This window comes from Enhydra lutris, unplaced genomic scaffold (assembly GCF_002288905.1).
Source record: "Enhydra lutris kenyoni isolate GAN:26980312 unplaced genomic scaffold, ASM228890v2 scaffoldscaffold1, whole genome shotgun sequence".
Classification (NCBI taxonomy): domain Eukaryota; kingdom Metazoa; phylum Chordata; class Mammalia; order Carnivora; family Mustelidae; genus Enhydra; species Enhydra lutris.
In genome coordinates this window covers 82,028,549-82,043,577 of record NW_019154085.1, presented here as the reverse complement: position 1 = coordinate 82,043,577, position 15,029 = coordinate 82,028,549, and the positions used below count along the sequence as shown (strand labels likewise).

General features: G+C 37.7%; 1 protein-coding gene across 1 annotated transcript in view; it reads left to right on the top strand.

Moving 5' to 3' along the window:
* Positions 1 to 5,682, top strand: part of LOC111145771 (LY6/PLAUR domain containing 6) — a 31,782-nt gene extending 26,100 nt beyond the window's left edge. The window contains exons 4-5 of the mRNA XM_022500966.1: positions 2,943 to 3,073; positions 5,008 to 5,682. Coding sequence (XP_022356674.1) covers positions 2,943 to 3,073; positions 5,008 to 5,175 — 299 coding nt within the window. The 3' untranslated portion in view covers positions 5,176 to 5,682. The remainder of the gene's footprint in view (positions 1 to 2,942; positions 3,074 to 5,007) is intronic.
* Positions 5,683 to 15,029: the final 9,347 nt, after the last annotated feature.

Below are 15,029 nucleotides of genomic sequence, written 5' to 3'. Positions count from 1 at the left end.
TGTGTGTGTGTGTGTGTGTGTGTGTGTGTGTGTGTGTGTGTGTGTGTGTATTTCATTAAAAATTATATATTTTGTGTTTTCTACTAGTTGATTAAGCCCTCTTATACCCAGTTCTGCTTTCAGTTGCATGCCTGTGAGTCTTAAAGTGAAAGACTTTTGTTTCACAACCTCTGGGAATACCTTGCAGTTGCAGAATATGAGATTTTAGAGGCTGAAACTAACCTGGTAGAAATTCAAATCCATCTTTTATCTTTTAGATAAAAGCCTTTGAAATCCTTTTAGTGTGAAGTTATCAGCAGGCTTGATTCTCCTGTAACCTCATTACTAACCCAAGGATTATTCAGAATACGGAGAGCAATGCTTTGTGGCTGAAACTCCTTTTTTATCAATCCTACAGCCCCGTGATAAGCCACATGTGGTCCACCTCGTCCTGCTTGGGAAATGCTACCTGTGTGCCCCCCACTCGCCTTGGAGATCACCATACACATTCAAGGCTCTCCTAAGTTGCGTTCTAAAGAAATCTGTTCAATTTTATTTGAATATTTCCAAAACTTATTTAACTGTAGAAGCTTTTTTTTTTTTAATGTTAACATTTCATAACTCACCTAGGGGTTTTTGTAAGATAAGAAGTAGAATGGATTAATGCTTCAGATCTAAGGTAGCTGCTGCTACAAGTAATGGGGTGTTCTTAAAATATCTTTGTTTCACGGGTTAGATATGGCAAGTGTAAGAAAATTTTTTATCTAGCCTCATCGCTGATCATTTTTCTCTCCCCAGGATGGCAAGAATTAGCTTATTAGGTACTGGGCTTTTGCATATTTCCCTGAAAAAAAAAAAAAGCCATTAGTTATCTCTGCAGTGGAATAAATTTCCAATTAATAAATTAAAAGAGAGTTTATTATGGACACAAAAGTAAGAACAAAAAGTAGTTATATCAAGTTCACCAATTCTTATTCAGGGCTTACTGAAGACAGGAGAATTTAATGCTTGGGGGACAAACCCAGTTTCCAAAACTGAAACCATGTAGTGGTTTACTTATTCCATAAATGTTTGATCTTATCTGCTCAGATTTACCTTTGGAGCAATAAAACCTCTGGCAGCTCCTCCTGGTTGTCTGCGTGAAGAGGAGACAGGAGATAAGGGCATTCCTGTCTTTAATGGTTTCATGAACATCTGAAGGTGCTCCGGGTGGGAAAGGTATACTTGTCATGACCGTAAATGTCCAAGTCTGGTACCAAAGAGGTCAACTAGTCCACTTTGGGAAATGTGGTAAATCTCTCAGACTACTGGTCTCCATTTGCTAAAACCTGTCACAGGCTTAAAAAAATCAGAGATATGCCACCTCCTTGGCATCAAAAAAACAGTCACTCCAATTTTAAAATATTTTAGGACTTTGGGAGAATCATTGCCTGGTGCAAAACTTCCAACCTTTCCTATGAGCTCATAGGGTTGCCTTACATACTGCACTCGCAAAGAGCTCCCCAGGACCCTGAGCTAGCTAGGGCTCCTTGACTTGATTCCCATTGACAAAATTCTGGTCAGGGTGCACTGTGGGGATAGCATTTGGGGGAGGGCATTGACTAAACTCAGCCGTAGCACACTCCCCAATAGTGTACCTATCAAGAAAATCTGTCCTTGGCAAGACTCAGTCAGAGGTCACTCAGGTTCCTGTCAGGTGGGAGTGTTTGGGAAGATTGTTAAAAACCCTGAATTTTCCTAACTCTCAAGATGTGTCAATGTGGTCTGTATTAGCTCATTCTCAAGGCCTGAAATTCTTAAGCTTCTTTCTTTGGACTTTAGTACTTTGGTTCAAAGCTGCCAAAATTGTGACAGAATCTGGTGGGGGGAATTTTTATTGCCTAATAAATAACATCATAGAAGGTCATAATTCCACATTAGCCACTAAATATCCAAAATGTATAAAGCATGCAAAATTGAGTCCAAGATATGGATGAAAAACAGCTTGGTGACATTTCTTAAGAATTATTCATTTTCTTTTTCAATCTGAAATTGGATCAGGAACATTTTCCTAAATCCCAGGCTTAGAAAGCTGAACACTGCCTAGAGGTCTTAAAGAATTACTTTGACAAAGCCATTTTTCTTTGGTCTTTAAATTAGAAGTAGAAAAATTCTCCATGGTAGTTTGGGAAAAATCTTAAGTTTTTGGATTCCTAAGACTTTGAGGGATGTCTAGAAACTTACATCATGATCCGTCTACATCTGCCATCCTAGAAATCATACCAGGGAGAAATGATTCTCCTTCATTTCCACACCTTCATTGTGGGGTTAAATTCTAGGATCTAGCTATACTTATTGTCAAGAAGTTCTTTCTTTTGGATAAAGTCATTTTCTCAAGATACAATGAATCTACTTTTAATTGTTCAGCCCTTACATGGGAATAGCTATTTCCAAAACACACATGCACACACACACACACACACACACACACACACACACACACACACAAAACACACACCCAGCTTCTGCTATAGCCTTTTAATTCCTTGAAGACCATTGTTACCTGCCTAACTTCTTTATTCTTTAACCTGTATTCATTGAACTTTTTCACCCCTTTATCTTCCTGAAAATTGCGGACTCTCGCATCCTAATCATCCCTCCAAGCCTCTCATCCCCCAAAATAAAAATCAATACAGTGGGAAAATTTTTTTGAAAGACAAAGAATGACACCATTATATCTTGACTTATGGGGATGATGACAGGCAGAGAGACCAGTGTTCTTCAGAAGGCTCTCCTCCTACTGTGCAGAAGTGCATCTCTCCAAGGACGTCTTTGGGATTGGACAGAAACTCAACACAGTGTCCGTCTCATGTGCTGTTAAATCTCTTCAAGACTTGTAGTGTTGACACTCCTGTTGTTTCCCTTCCAGGCAGGTTGGGCTAACATTTCCCATCTCAATTGAAACATATTTTCTCTGTTGACAGAGACCAGATACTGCTACACTCAGCATACAATGGAAGTCACAGGAAACAGCATCTCTGTCACCAAACGCTGCGTCCCACTGGAAGAGTGCTTGTCCACTGGCTGCAGAGATTCTGAACATGAAGGCCACAAGGTCTGGGCAACAAAGCAAGTGATGGGTACAGCACAGTCAGCCTTCCTCTCCTGCAGATGTGTACCAGTGCTCATGAGCAAATTCTCACTCCCTGATATAGCCTGTCTTTTGATGGTCTTTATACCAATGATGGGAAGATTCTCCTTTCCTGTTTGCTCTAAGAGGATAAATTTATATCGGAGCATAGGAAAGCCCATATAAATTATCCAAACACAACACCAAGAGGGTATTGAAAATTACCGTAAGCCCTTTCTTTACTCAGAAGAAAGTAATCAAGCCACCAGAAGGATGAGGAATTAGGGAAGTGTTATGTCCTCAATGGTAATGCAGACGTAGCAACAATTCATTCTGCTGAGGATGGCCACAGTAGTTTAGCTTTGACAACTATCTGTGAAGTGAGGCTCCTGTCTTCATTGGAATGCTGACTGGGGGAAGGCATCCCTTGGGTCCTGAATCATTTGAGTAGGTGATCTGAGAACCATCTCCTTGTGGGTTTACTCCCATCTGGTGCCTATACAGAAGCACTGAGTGTTAAATGAACTTCAAGTGCAGCCTTGAAGAAGAATATGAAGGACCAGAGGAAGGCAGCCTGACTATGGTTGGAATGGGGAATGCCCCTGACTCTTCCTGCTGGCTGTTCAGATCTAGCTCCACATATAATCTTGTATATCAGGCCTTCGCCTTTATTTGGAGTTGGCTCGCTTCTCCCCTTCTGGCTGCCTTCCTGGTGCTCAGAGGCAACTTCTGCTCTCAAAACTCTGGAACGCCATGTTTAGTAGCATTTAGTAGAAGATACCTGATTTTCAAGCAACTTGTGAAATACACTAGGAATTCAGATTTAAAATATAATCTGCTGACTTGATCCTGGTTTGAAATGTAAAAGGTAAACCAAGGGTTTTATCTCACTCTCCACCCCACCACCAGCAAGCTAGGCTCTCAGGCTTTATTTTGGCTAGTTTACCATGGAAAAATTTAAAGATCAGAGAAGTGACATCATATGCTCAGGTCACAGAACTGGTAATTCTGTCTGACAGCATTCAGGCTCACTTCCGACCTTCAGTTTCTCTCCTCAAGATTATCAGTTTCCCTCCTCAAGATGTCCTCCTAGCCCATGTCAACTGTGACCAGCCTCAGATCCTTGCAGGATAATGACTAAATAGGATATTGACCATCAGAGAATTTTTTGAGTACTACTGTGCATACGGATCAGTTGGGGATCTTGTTAAAATGCGGATTCTGATTCACTAAATTTGGAGTGAGGTTTGAGATTCTGCATTTCTAAGAGGCTCCCAGGTGATGCTGAAGCTACTGGTCTGTACTTTGTGTAGCCATGGCCCCAAATAATTTCAGCCAACAATCCTTTAGGTTTCTTTCTTTCCTACAGTCTACGAATAAGGTAGTATAAAGCAGGAATAATTCCATTAATGAAAACCCTCCAAATTTTAACTCACGCACAAGAATGGCAGTGGTTATATAGACAATTCTAATGAAAGTAAATAGTTAATTTTAAGTTGGATTGTTTTCATTTCACTTACACTGTGGAAATTTGGCAAGTGAAAGTTTACCCTCAGAATGGTGTCTTCAAGTAGTCAGAAGGGGTTTGAGATAGTAGGGTATTATAATTCCTATTTCACAGATGAAAAAGCTGAGACCTAGGAAGGTTGTAGAATCATGTAATAACCACCTGGTGGGATGTCAAAAACAGAACTCGTGTTCCTTGAAGCTTAGTCCAGAGGGTTTCCACGTTGATCACATTGCTTCCAGATGAAATTTCATCCCACTTCCTTAAATGCAGGGTTGGTGCCTCTTTTGTGGAACAGGTAGTTCTCGTTTCAGTCTGACTGTGAGGGAGACCGTTCCTTCTAAAAATCCTTGCCTCCTTCCAAGATCTGCCAGCTTCTCATCAGCCTTCTGTTTCTCTTCCTTTCTTTCAGGTCTGCACTTCCTGTTGCGAAGGAAATATCTGTAACTTGCCACTCCCCCGAAATGAAACTGATGCCACATTTGCCACAACGTCACCCATAAATCAGACAAATGGGCACCCACACTTCATGTCAGTGATGGTGTCCTGTTTGTGGATGTGGTTGGGACTCACATTATAGCAGCTCCAAGGTGCCATGTATAGTAGCAGTCCATGGAGATTTCCCTGGTCCATGGTCCATGGTCATTGCATGAGTCGTTGGCTTGACAATAGTTAGACATGTGAAAACATGACACTCACAGATGTCTTCACAGCCAAACATTTCCACCTACCATGAGGAACAAGCATTGCTTCAGTGTAGTCATTCCAAGCCCAAGACCTCATCAAAGCCAGCCTGCCCCCAAACAAACCCTGAGTCGTATACGACAAAACTTTCTTTTCACTCCAGGAAATAAGTCTGCATTTATTGAGATCTGAGGCTCTTAATTTGGAATACATGCATGATCCATAGGGGGTCCTGGGATCCTCTGAGATGTTAGATAATATGTTATACAGACATGCATAGATATGTGTTCTTCAGGAGAAAGGTGAAGGACCACTGGTTTAAATATAATTATGAATTTATTTATAGCTTTAGAATTGTAAAACTTTGATTCTGAAATGAATGGACTATTTCCTTGGAGATTCTGACTGAGTCAGAATCTCTGGAAAAGTAGTAAGCAGTTGTCCAACTTAATTTTCCCAACATTCTTCTCCCAGTGGTGGGAATCAAAGTCCCTCTGCTCTGTGCAAGAAATAAAAACCAATCATAAGTTTGTTGCATAGGGGGAGGGGTAGCTGGAGAAGGATCTTTCCCAACTTAATGGAACTAGCATCCGCAAAGTAGCTGTGTATCCTTTCATTATAATTGGTGAGATTGGCCTTGATTTGGAACCTCGTTGTGCTCTATGAGATCCTGAATTCTACCTGGGCCAAAGGGTATCCTAAGAGTCCTAAAGCAGGAAGGGGTTTTCTCCACTCATGAGGTTCTATTCAGGCATAGCTAGAATAGAAATAGGATTTCAGAATGAAAGGAGAGAGATATGTGGAGGTTGACCCAAGTTCGCTATGAGGGCCCAGTCAGTGGCTTAGCCAGATCTCCCATCTGCACCTCATATTGCCAGAGAGCACTCCCGGGTTCTTCCTCTTTCAAATCCCCAGTGACTTTAGTGAGTGAGAAGTGAGAAGTGAGTGAGAAGGTTCTGCATCACATTATCTCAAGATTGATAGGGAAAGAAGACATAATATCCTAAGACAAGAAATAGGTGGCAAGTCGGGTGATGGTGAGACTAGTAAGAAGACCCAGTGGGAATTTTTCTTTCATTTGGGTGATTGCTTTTGAAGTAGATGGTAAACTTTTGCCATCCTTCCTATACTTTTGGCCTGAGTTACAACTTGTTCTTCTTCTTTGTAAATCATTTATACAATATTTATTTTTGTATGGCATAACTAGAAACTTAAATATATTGTAAAATATTCTTTATTCTAAATGAAATGACCAAATGAGAATACTTATTTTCAATAGTGGTAGAGCTTATGATATATGTTTTTTCAAAGTTATCTATAATATTTGCACCAGTGTTGAAAAACAATTAACTTATGTTTGAGTGAGAGGAATGCATTGGCCTTAAGGGTTTTTGCTCATGGTTTCTTCCATGGTATTGTCCCAGAAGTATTCAGGTGGTGATCATCACTGGTATGAGTTTCTCTGCAGGGTTATGGAGTATATCGGCATGAAATTTGGTGGAGCCATCATTGTCGGGGTCCATCTGCCCTACACAGGAAAATGTGTGTGGCTTATAATATGAGACCCCCTCAGGGATTACCAGATATAAACTGACAATGGTAACTCTGATATAAAATAATCTAAATTGCATCAAATGGCCTTAAATCAGTTTGGTAGGCTTATCAATACATTGCTTGTAATTGGGGTGAGGGAAGTAGAGGGAGAGAAAATAAGACACTTACTAAGTACCTTTTATGTGGCAGGCACTATGCTAAGCACTATACATATATATATATATATATATATATATTCATATAAAACCTGCAAGCACCCTCTAGGGAATATTACTAGTATTTTCACACTACAGATGAAGGTACCAAGGCTCTAAGAAGCTTAAAAAAAGGAAGCCTTTTCCTTCCAATTTAGGTCTTATAGGTTGAGGTGGGGTTGAAGAGGGAGGGGAAGATGGAATTACCACCCCTAGGAAAACTTCCAGACCTGACCACAGGAATGTCCATCTGCTCATGTGGAGTTTGCCCAGTCCTGCTTCTAAAGGACACCATTTGTGTGTGTCCTCTAGATGGTGTTTTTTCTTCCAGGGGTGGAGGGTACAGCTTCCTAGTTCATTCCTCTTGCTAAAAGAGGTGGCAGGTTAACTGCTGTAAATGCTCTAAGACAGTGAAACTTGACGTTGTACATATCTACAAGTACCATTTTTGCACATGGCCACTCTCCACTGATAACTGCCAAGTACTGCACGCAATGTGGGTAAGAGACAAAGGCCAAATGTTGGTTCTTAATGAGAAAGCGACCATGCCAGAGCCTCCCTGTCTGGTGTGAGGGATCAGGTCCCCAGTGATGTGAACTCATCTGCCACCCGAGGGAATCACTACAAACTCTACACAGATGTGACCACGCGCACCTCGTGTGCCTATCACAATGGCTGGTGTTTCATTCTCTTGAAAGAAAGTGGTTTTCTCACCATCCCCAGCCTCAAGGAGCCAAGGAAGGCCCATTCATGTGGAAGGCCCAGGACTGGTCATCCGTGTAACTTTTCTACTACATTAAACTTTCCATTAAATCCCACGGTTGGTGACGGCTTGAAGTGCAAACAGCCGTGATATGTACATTAACCTATGTGCCACTTATTTATTTTCAGACTCCCCATTGCATTTGTGTCAATACGGGATGAATACCTAAACTTTGTAAATATTGTACATTTTGTAAATCAATGAATAAAGGTTTTAAGTGTATCTCACCAGGCTCCTCCCTGCAAATGTTCATGTCAGCCAGTGATTAAGGCACTCAGGTTATGTATAAGGCGTAGGGCTCAGGATCACAGGGAACTTCCTTCCAAGAGTTCATTTTCTTGTTGTGTAGGCAAGAAATACATGCATGAGAAGATACAAGACAATTCACTCACACCAAATGATACATGTAGGCACTAAGTGCCCCAGAAAATCAAAGAGGGAAAGATTACCAGACTTTTTAATCAGGTCTGCAGTTCCCCTAGAGCATTTTCTTTGTTAAATCAGGAAAAATAAAAGTGTGTGTGCATGTATGTTTCTAAATACTATCCCATTAACTCTTAATTTTTAAATCTCCTTCCGTTCTGTTAGTGATGATAAAAATAGAAAGTATTTTCTGTTGATGGTTTCTTCTGCAACAGGAAACAAACATCTGAATAGTATAAATGTTTATACAGTAAATTCATTTTATTTTTCATAGTAAAATTATAGATATTGAAAGTGACTTTGAAAAATCTCAGTTTGTGATCTCTGGTCATTCTCATTTATTTATTTATTTATTTATTTATTATTTTTAAATTGAGGCATATTGACATATAACATTTTATTAGTCTCGTGTCTGCAATATAATGATTTGGCATTTTTATACATTGTGTAATGACCACCATAATTCTAGTTAACATCTGTCACCTTACATAGTTAGAAGTGCTTTTTTCTTCTGATAGGAATTTTTAAGATTTTCTCTCTTAGTATCTTTCAAATATGCAGTACAGTATTATTAGCTATAGTAACTATGCTGTACAACCCCATGACTTACTTATTCTATAACTAGAATTTTGACCCCTTCCACCCATTTCCCCATGCCCCTCCACTTTTGGCAACCACAAGTCTACTCACTGTATCTATGGGCTTGGTTTTTTACTTGCGTGTTTTTCAGATTCCACATATAAGTGAAATCATATGGTATTTGTCTTTCTCTGACTTATTTCACTTAGCATAATGCCCTCAAGTTCCTATCATGTTGTCACAAATGGTAAGATTTCATTATTTTTATGGGTGAATAATATATATATATATTATATTTATGGGTGAATAATAATATATATTATATATGTATCTTCTTTATCCAATTACACATTAATGGGCACTGAAGTTGTTTCCATATTTTGGCTATTATAAATAAGGTTTCAGTGATCATGGTGGGGGCAGAGGGAGGAGGCACATAAGTCTTTTGGAGTTAGTGTTTTTATTTTCTTTGGGTAAATACCCAAAAGTCGAATTGCTGAGTCATGGCATTTCTATTTTTAAGTTTTTGAGGAAATTATATACTGTTTTTCCACGTGGCTGTACCAATTTACCTTCCTACCAACAGTGCACAAGGGTTCCCTTTTCTCTACATCCTTGCCAACATGTGTTATTTCTTGTCCTTTTGATAATAGCCATTCCGACATTTACAAGTTGATATCTCATTGTGCTTTTGATTGGCATTTCCCTAATGATTAATGATGTTGAGCATCTTTTCATGTGTTGGTTGATCATCAGTGTATTTTTTATGTAAAAATGTCTATTCAGGTCCCACCATGCCCCATTTTTAATCAGGTTTTTTGGGATTAAGTTGTATAAATTCTTTTATATTTTAGATATTGATACTCCTGATTGGAAGTATCCTTTGCAAGTAACTTCTCCCATTCTGTAGTCTGCCTTTTTATATTTTGATGGTTTTCTTCACTGTGCAGAAGCTTCCTTGTTTGATATAGTCCCAACTGTTTATTTTTGCTTTTGTTGCCCTTGCCTGAAGAGACCGATCCAAAAATATATTGCTTAGACTGATGTCTAAGAGTTTACTGGCTATGTTTTCTTTTAGGAGTTTTATGGTTTGGTGTCTTACATTAGGTCTTTAATCCATTTTGAGTTTATTTTTGTGTATGGTGTGAGGCAGTGATCCAGTTCCATTCTTTTGCATGTAGCTGTTCAGTTTTCCCCGTACCATTTATTGAAGAGACTGTCTTTTCCCTAGTATATAGTCTCACCTCCTCTGTTGTAGATTAATTGACCATATGGGCATGCATTTGTTTCTGGGCTGTCTGTTTTGTTCCATTGATTTATGTGTGTATTTTTGTGCCCATACTATACGATTTTGATTACTATAGCTTTGAAATCAAGGGGCATGATGCCTTCAGCTTTGTTCTCCTTTCTCAAGATTGCTTTTGCTACTCAGGGTCTTTTGTGGTTCCATATACATTTTAGGATTGCATGTTCTATTTCTATGAAGAATGCCACTAAAATTTTGATAGGAATTGCACTGGGTTTCTAGCTTGTTTTGGGTAGTATGGACATTTTAACAATATTGATTTTTCCAATCCATGAGCACAGAATATCTTTTCTTTTTTGTGTGTGTATTCAATTTCTTTTATTAATGTCTTGTAGTTTTCTCTGTATGGGTCTTTCACCTCCTTGGTTAAGTTTATTCCTAGGTATTTTATTCTTTTTGATGCAGTTGTAAGTGGGATTGTTTTCTTAATTTTTCTTTCTGATAGTTCTTTATTAGTATATGGAAATGTAATAGATTTTCATATGTTGATTTTGTATCCTGCAACTCTATTGTTTTATTCTAAAAGTTTTTTTTTTTTTTTTTTTTTGGTAGAGTCTTTAAGGTTTTCAATATAGTATCATGTCATCTGCAAATAGTGACAATTTTATTTCTTCCTTACCAATTTGAGTGCCTTTTATTTCTTTATCTTGCCTAATTGCTCTAGCTAGGAGTTCCAGTACATGTTGAATAAAAGTGGGGAGAGTGCACATCCCTTTCTTGTTCCCGATCTTAGAAGAAAACCTTTAGGCTTTTCACCAGTGAGTATAATTTTAGCTATTAACTTGTCATATATGGCCCTTATTATGTCAAATTACATTCCCTCTCTACACACTTAGTTGAGAGTTTTTATCATAAACGGATATTAAGTTTTATCAAAAGCTTTTTCTGCATCTATTGAGATGGTTGTATGAGTTTTATTGTTTATTTATTAATGTATATCACATTGATTGATTTGTGGATATTGAATCATCCATGCATCCTCCGAATAAATCCCACTCGATTGTGGTGTATGTTCCTTTTATTGTATTGCTGAATTTGATTTGCTAAAACTTTGTTGAGGATTTTTGCATCTCTGGTTCTTCAGAGAAATTGGTCTGTAATTTTCTCTTCTTGTGGTATCCTTGGATCTGATATCTGGATCTGATATTGGGGTAATGCTGGCCTCATAAAATGAATTTGAAAGCATTCTTTCTTCTATTCTTTGGAAGAGTTTGAGAAGGATTGGTATCAGTTCTTTGAATATTTGGTGGACTTTCCCAGTGAAACTACCTGGTTCTAGACTTTTGTTTGTTGGTAGGGTTCTGATTATTGATTTACTCTCCTTACTACTAATTGATCTGTTCAGATTTTCTCTTTCTTTATGATACAGTCTTGGTAGGTCATATGTTTCTAGTAATTTCTCTTTTTCTTGTAGATTGTCAAATCTGTATAATTATTCATAGTAGTCTCTTATGATACCTTGTATTTATGTGATATCAGTTGTAACTTCTCTTCGTTTCTGAATTTATTTGAATCCTTTCTTTTTTCTTGGTGAGTCTAGCTAAAGCTTTGTCAATTTTGTTTATCTTTCCAAGGGACAGCTCTTGAATTTATTGATCTGTTCTATTGTCCTATTACTCTCAACTTCATTTATTTCTCACTCTCACTTCATTTATTTACTCTCAACTTCATTTATTTCTCACTGATCTTTTTTGTTTCCTTTATTTTCCCAATTTTGGCCTTTTTTGGTTCTTCTTTTTCTAGTTCTTTGAGGTATAGAGTTTTTGTTTTTTCTTGTTTCTTGAAGTAATCACTTATTTCTATGAGTATCCCTTTTAAAACTGCCTTTCTGCATCCCATAAATTTTGGTATATTGTATTTCCATTTTAATTTGTCTTAAGGTATTTTTGATTTCTCCTTTGATTTCTTCTTTGCCCATTGGTTGCCCAATGGGCATGTTGTTTAATATATACATGTTGTTTAATATATACATTTTTGTGGCCTAACATATGATATATCCTGGAGAATGTTCCATGGGCACTTGAGAAGAATGTATATTCTGTTGCTTTTGGATGAAATGTTCTGGATGTATCTGTTAAGTCTATCTGGTCTAACATGTTTCTTAAGGCCAACGTTTCCTTATTGATTTTGTCTGAATGATTTATCCATTGATGTAAGTGGAGTATATTACAGCCCCTACTATTACTTTGTTGTTGTATATTTCTCCCTTTAGGTCTATTGATATTTGTTTTATATATTTGGGAGCTCTTATGTCAAGTGCATAAATATTTACAAATGTCATATCCTCTTGTTGGATTGACCCCTTCATCATTATGACATGCCCTTCTTTGTTTCTTATTACAGCCTTTGTTTTAAAGCCTGTTTTGCCTGATAGAGATACTGCTACCCTAGGTTTCTTCTGGTTTCCATTGGCATGGAATATCTTTTCCATCTCTTTCTTTTTAGTCTGTGCATTCTCACCTGCAAAGTGAATCTCCTATAGGTAACATATAGATGGGTCTTGTTTCTTTGTTCATTATTTTTTATGATTATTCATTCTACCATTCTATGTCCTTTGATTTCAGAATTTAGTTCATTTACATTTAAAGTAATTATTGATAAGTATGTGCTTCCTGCCATTTAGTTAATTGCTTTCCAGCTGTTTTATAGTTACTTTCTGTAGTTTCTTCTTCTCTTGCTCCCTTCCATTGTGGTTTGTGATTTTGTTTAGTGGTAGTTTAGAATCCTTTCTCTTTATCTTTCATGTATCTACAATAGGATTTTGCTATGTGGTTACCATGAGGCTTACATATTAAAAACTTACATCTATAACTGTATTTTAAGTTGGTGACAACATAAGTTTGATCACATTCTGAAGTTCTACATTTTTACTCCCCTTCACACCATATTTTGTGTTTATTTTTGGTGTCACATTTTACATTTTTTCTTGTGTATCACTTAACTAATTTTTGTAGTTATAGTTAATTTTACTATTTTGATCTTTTAACTTTTATACTAGCTTTATAAGAGATTAATCCATTACCTGTACTATATATTTATCTTTCCAGTAAGTTATTCTTCATATATATTCATGTTACTAATTTGTGTTCTTTCTTTTCAGTTTGAAGAAGTCCTTTTAACCTTTCTTGTAAGGTCAAGTTAATGATGGTAAATGCCTTTAGTTTTTGCCTGTCTGGAAAACTCTCTCTCTCTCCTACAATTTGGATTGATATCTTTGCTGAGTATAGTATTTTGGGTTGGAAGTTTGTTTGTTTGTTTGTTCATTTGTGGTTTTGTCAGGATTTTAAGTATATCTTGTCATCCCCTTCTGGCCTGCACAGTTTCTGCTGAAAAATATGCTGATAATCTTATGGATGTTCCTTGTATGTAACAAGTTGTTTTTCTCCTGCTGGTTTTAAAATTCTTTCCTTGTTTTTAACTTTTGACATTTTAATTACAACATTTCTTGATGTGGGTCTTTTTGGGTTTATCTTGTTTAAAAGCTCTGGTTTTCCTGGATCTGGATGTCTGTTTTCTTACCCAGGTTAGGGAATTTTACAGACATGATTTCTTTGAATAATTTTCTGCCTCTTTTTCTCTCTCTTCTCCTTCTGGGAACTTTGTAATACAAATATTAGTGAGCTTGATGTGTCATAAGTCCCTTAAGCTATCTTCAAATTTTTTTCCCCCTATTCTGATTAGGTGAATTCTACTACCTTGTTTTCTAGTTCTTTAATCCTTCCTTCTGATTCATCCAGTCTCTTGTTCAACCTCTCTAGTGTATTTTTCCAGTTCAATGATTGTATTCTTTAGCTCTGTGATTTCTGCTTGGTACTTTTTGTTTGTTTATTTGTTTTAGTACTTTCTTATATTTTCTGTTTCTGTTGAAGTTCTCACTGGGTTTATCCATTCTTCACCCTAGTTCAGTGACCATCTTTATGACCATTACTTTGAACTGTTTGTCAGATAAATTACTTTTCTCTGTTTTCTTAAGCTTTTTTTCCCCCGAGGCTTTATCTTGTTCTTTCGTCTGGGACATATTTCTCTGTTTCTTCATTTTGCTTGACTCTGTGTTGGTTTTTATGCATTAAATGAAATAACCGCCTCTCTTAGTCTTGAAGTAGTGGCCTTGTGTAGGAGATGAACCTTATTCAACTCTGTTCTAGCTCTTGGCTGTCTCTCCAGCCTCTGATTGTCCACATATTTTAAATATCTCCCACTTGTTGAGGGTATGCCAAGACTTGTCAGTATCCTAAAGGAGAGGATCTCTGTTAGCATTTAGCTTCCAGCTAATTGGAAGCCAGACCCTCTGGGAGCAGCTTTTATAGTATGATAATATATACACTTCTGTGGGACTACAAGCATAAACCCTACTGTCCCCCAAAGCCAGGTAATCTGGAAGTTTCCCCTAGGTGACAGTCACAAAAATCAGGGAGTGAGGGAAATGCATAAGTTTGTTTCTGGGAAATACCAGTGAGCAGGAACAAGGTAGGGAGAGCACAGAGATGGCATCCCCTGATCCACATTCCTAGCAAGCACCTCTGTAGCTTCTAGATATGTGCAATCTTGATGCCTTCCCCTTAAGCCAAAATCCAGGACAAGCAAAGAGGTCCCACAAAAAACTGGGTGGGGATGCCTCAGTTTGCTGTCCATACATTGCTCTTGTGGTGTTAGCCTGACAAGAATGGTATTTCTGATTGTTGCACTGCTATGGGATCCAGGAATGCAAGCTCTGTTGGCCACCAGAGCAAGGTGGTTAAGGGGTGTTCCCTGGGTGACAGCCCACAAAAACTGGGATACCAGGCATGAATCTTTGTTCTTTTTTAATACCCCATATTTTGACATTTTCAGGGAAATACATGTTTTCCTTAAAGTGAGAGGTTTTCTATTAGGTTCTGGATCAGTGACATGGTTGATACTTTTAAAGTGTCATACTTCCATGAAAATAACTC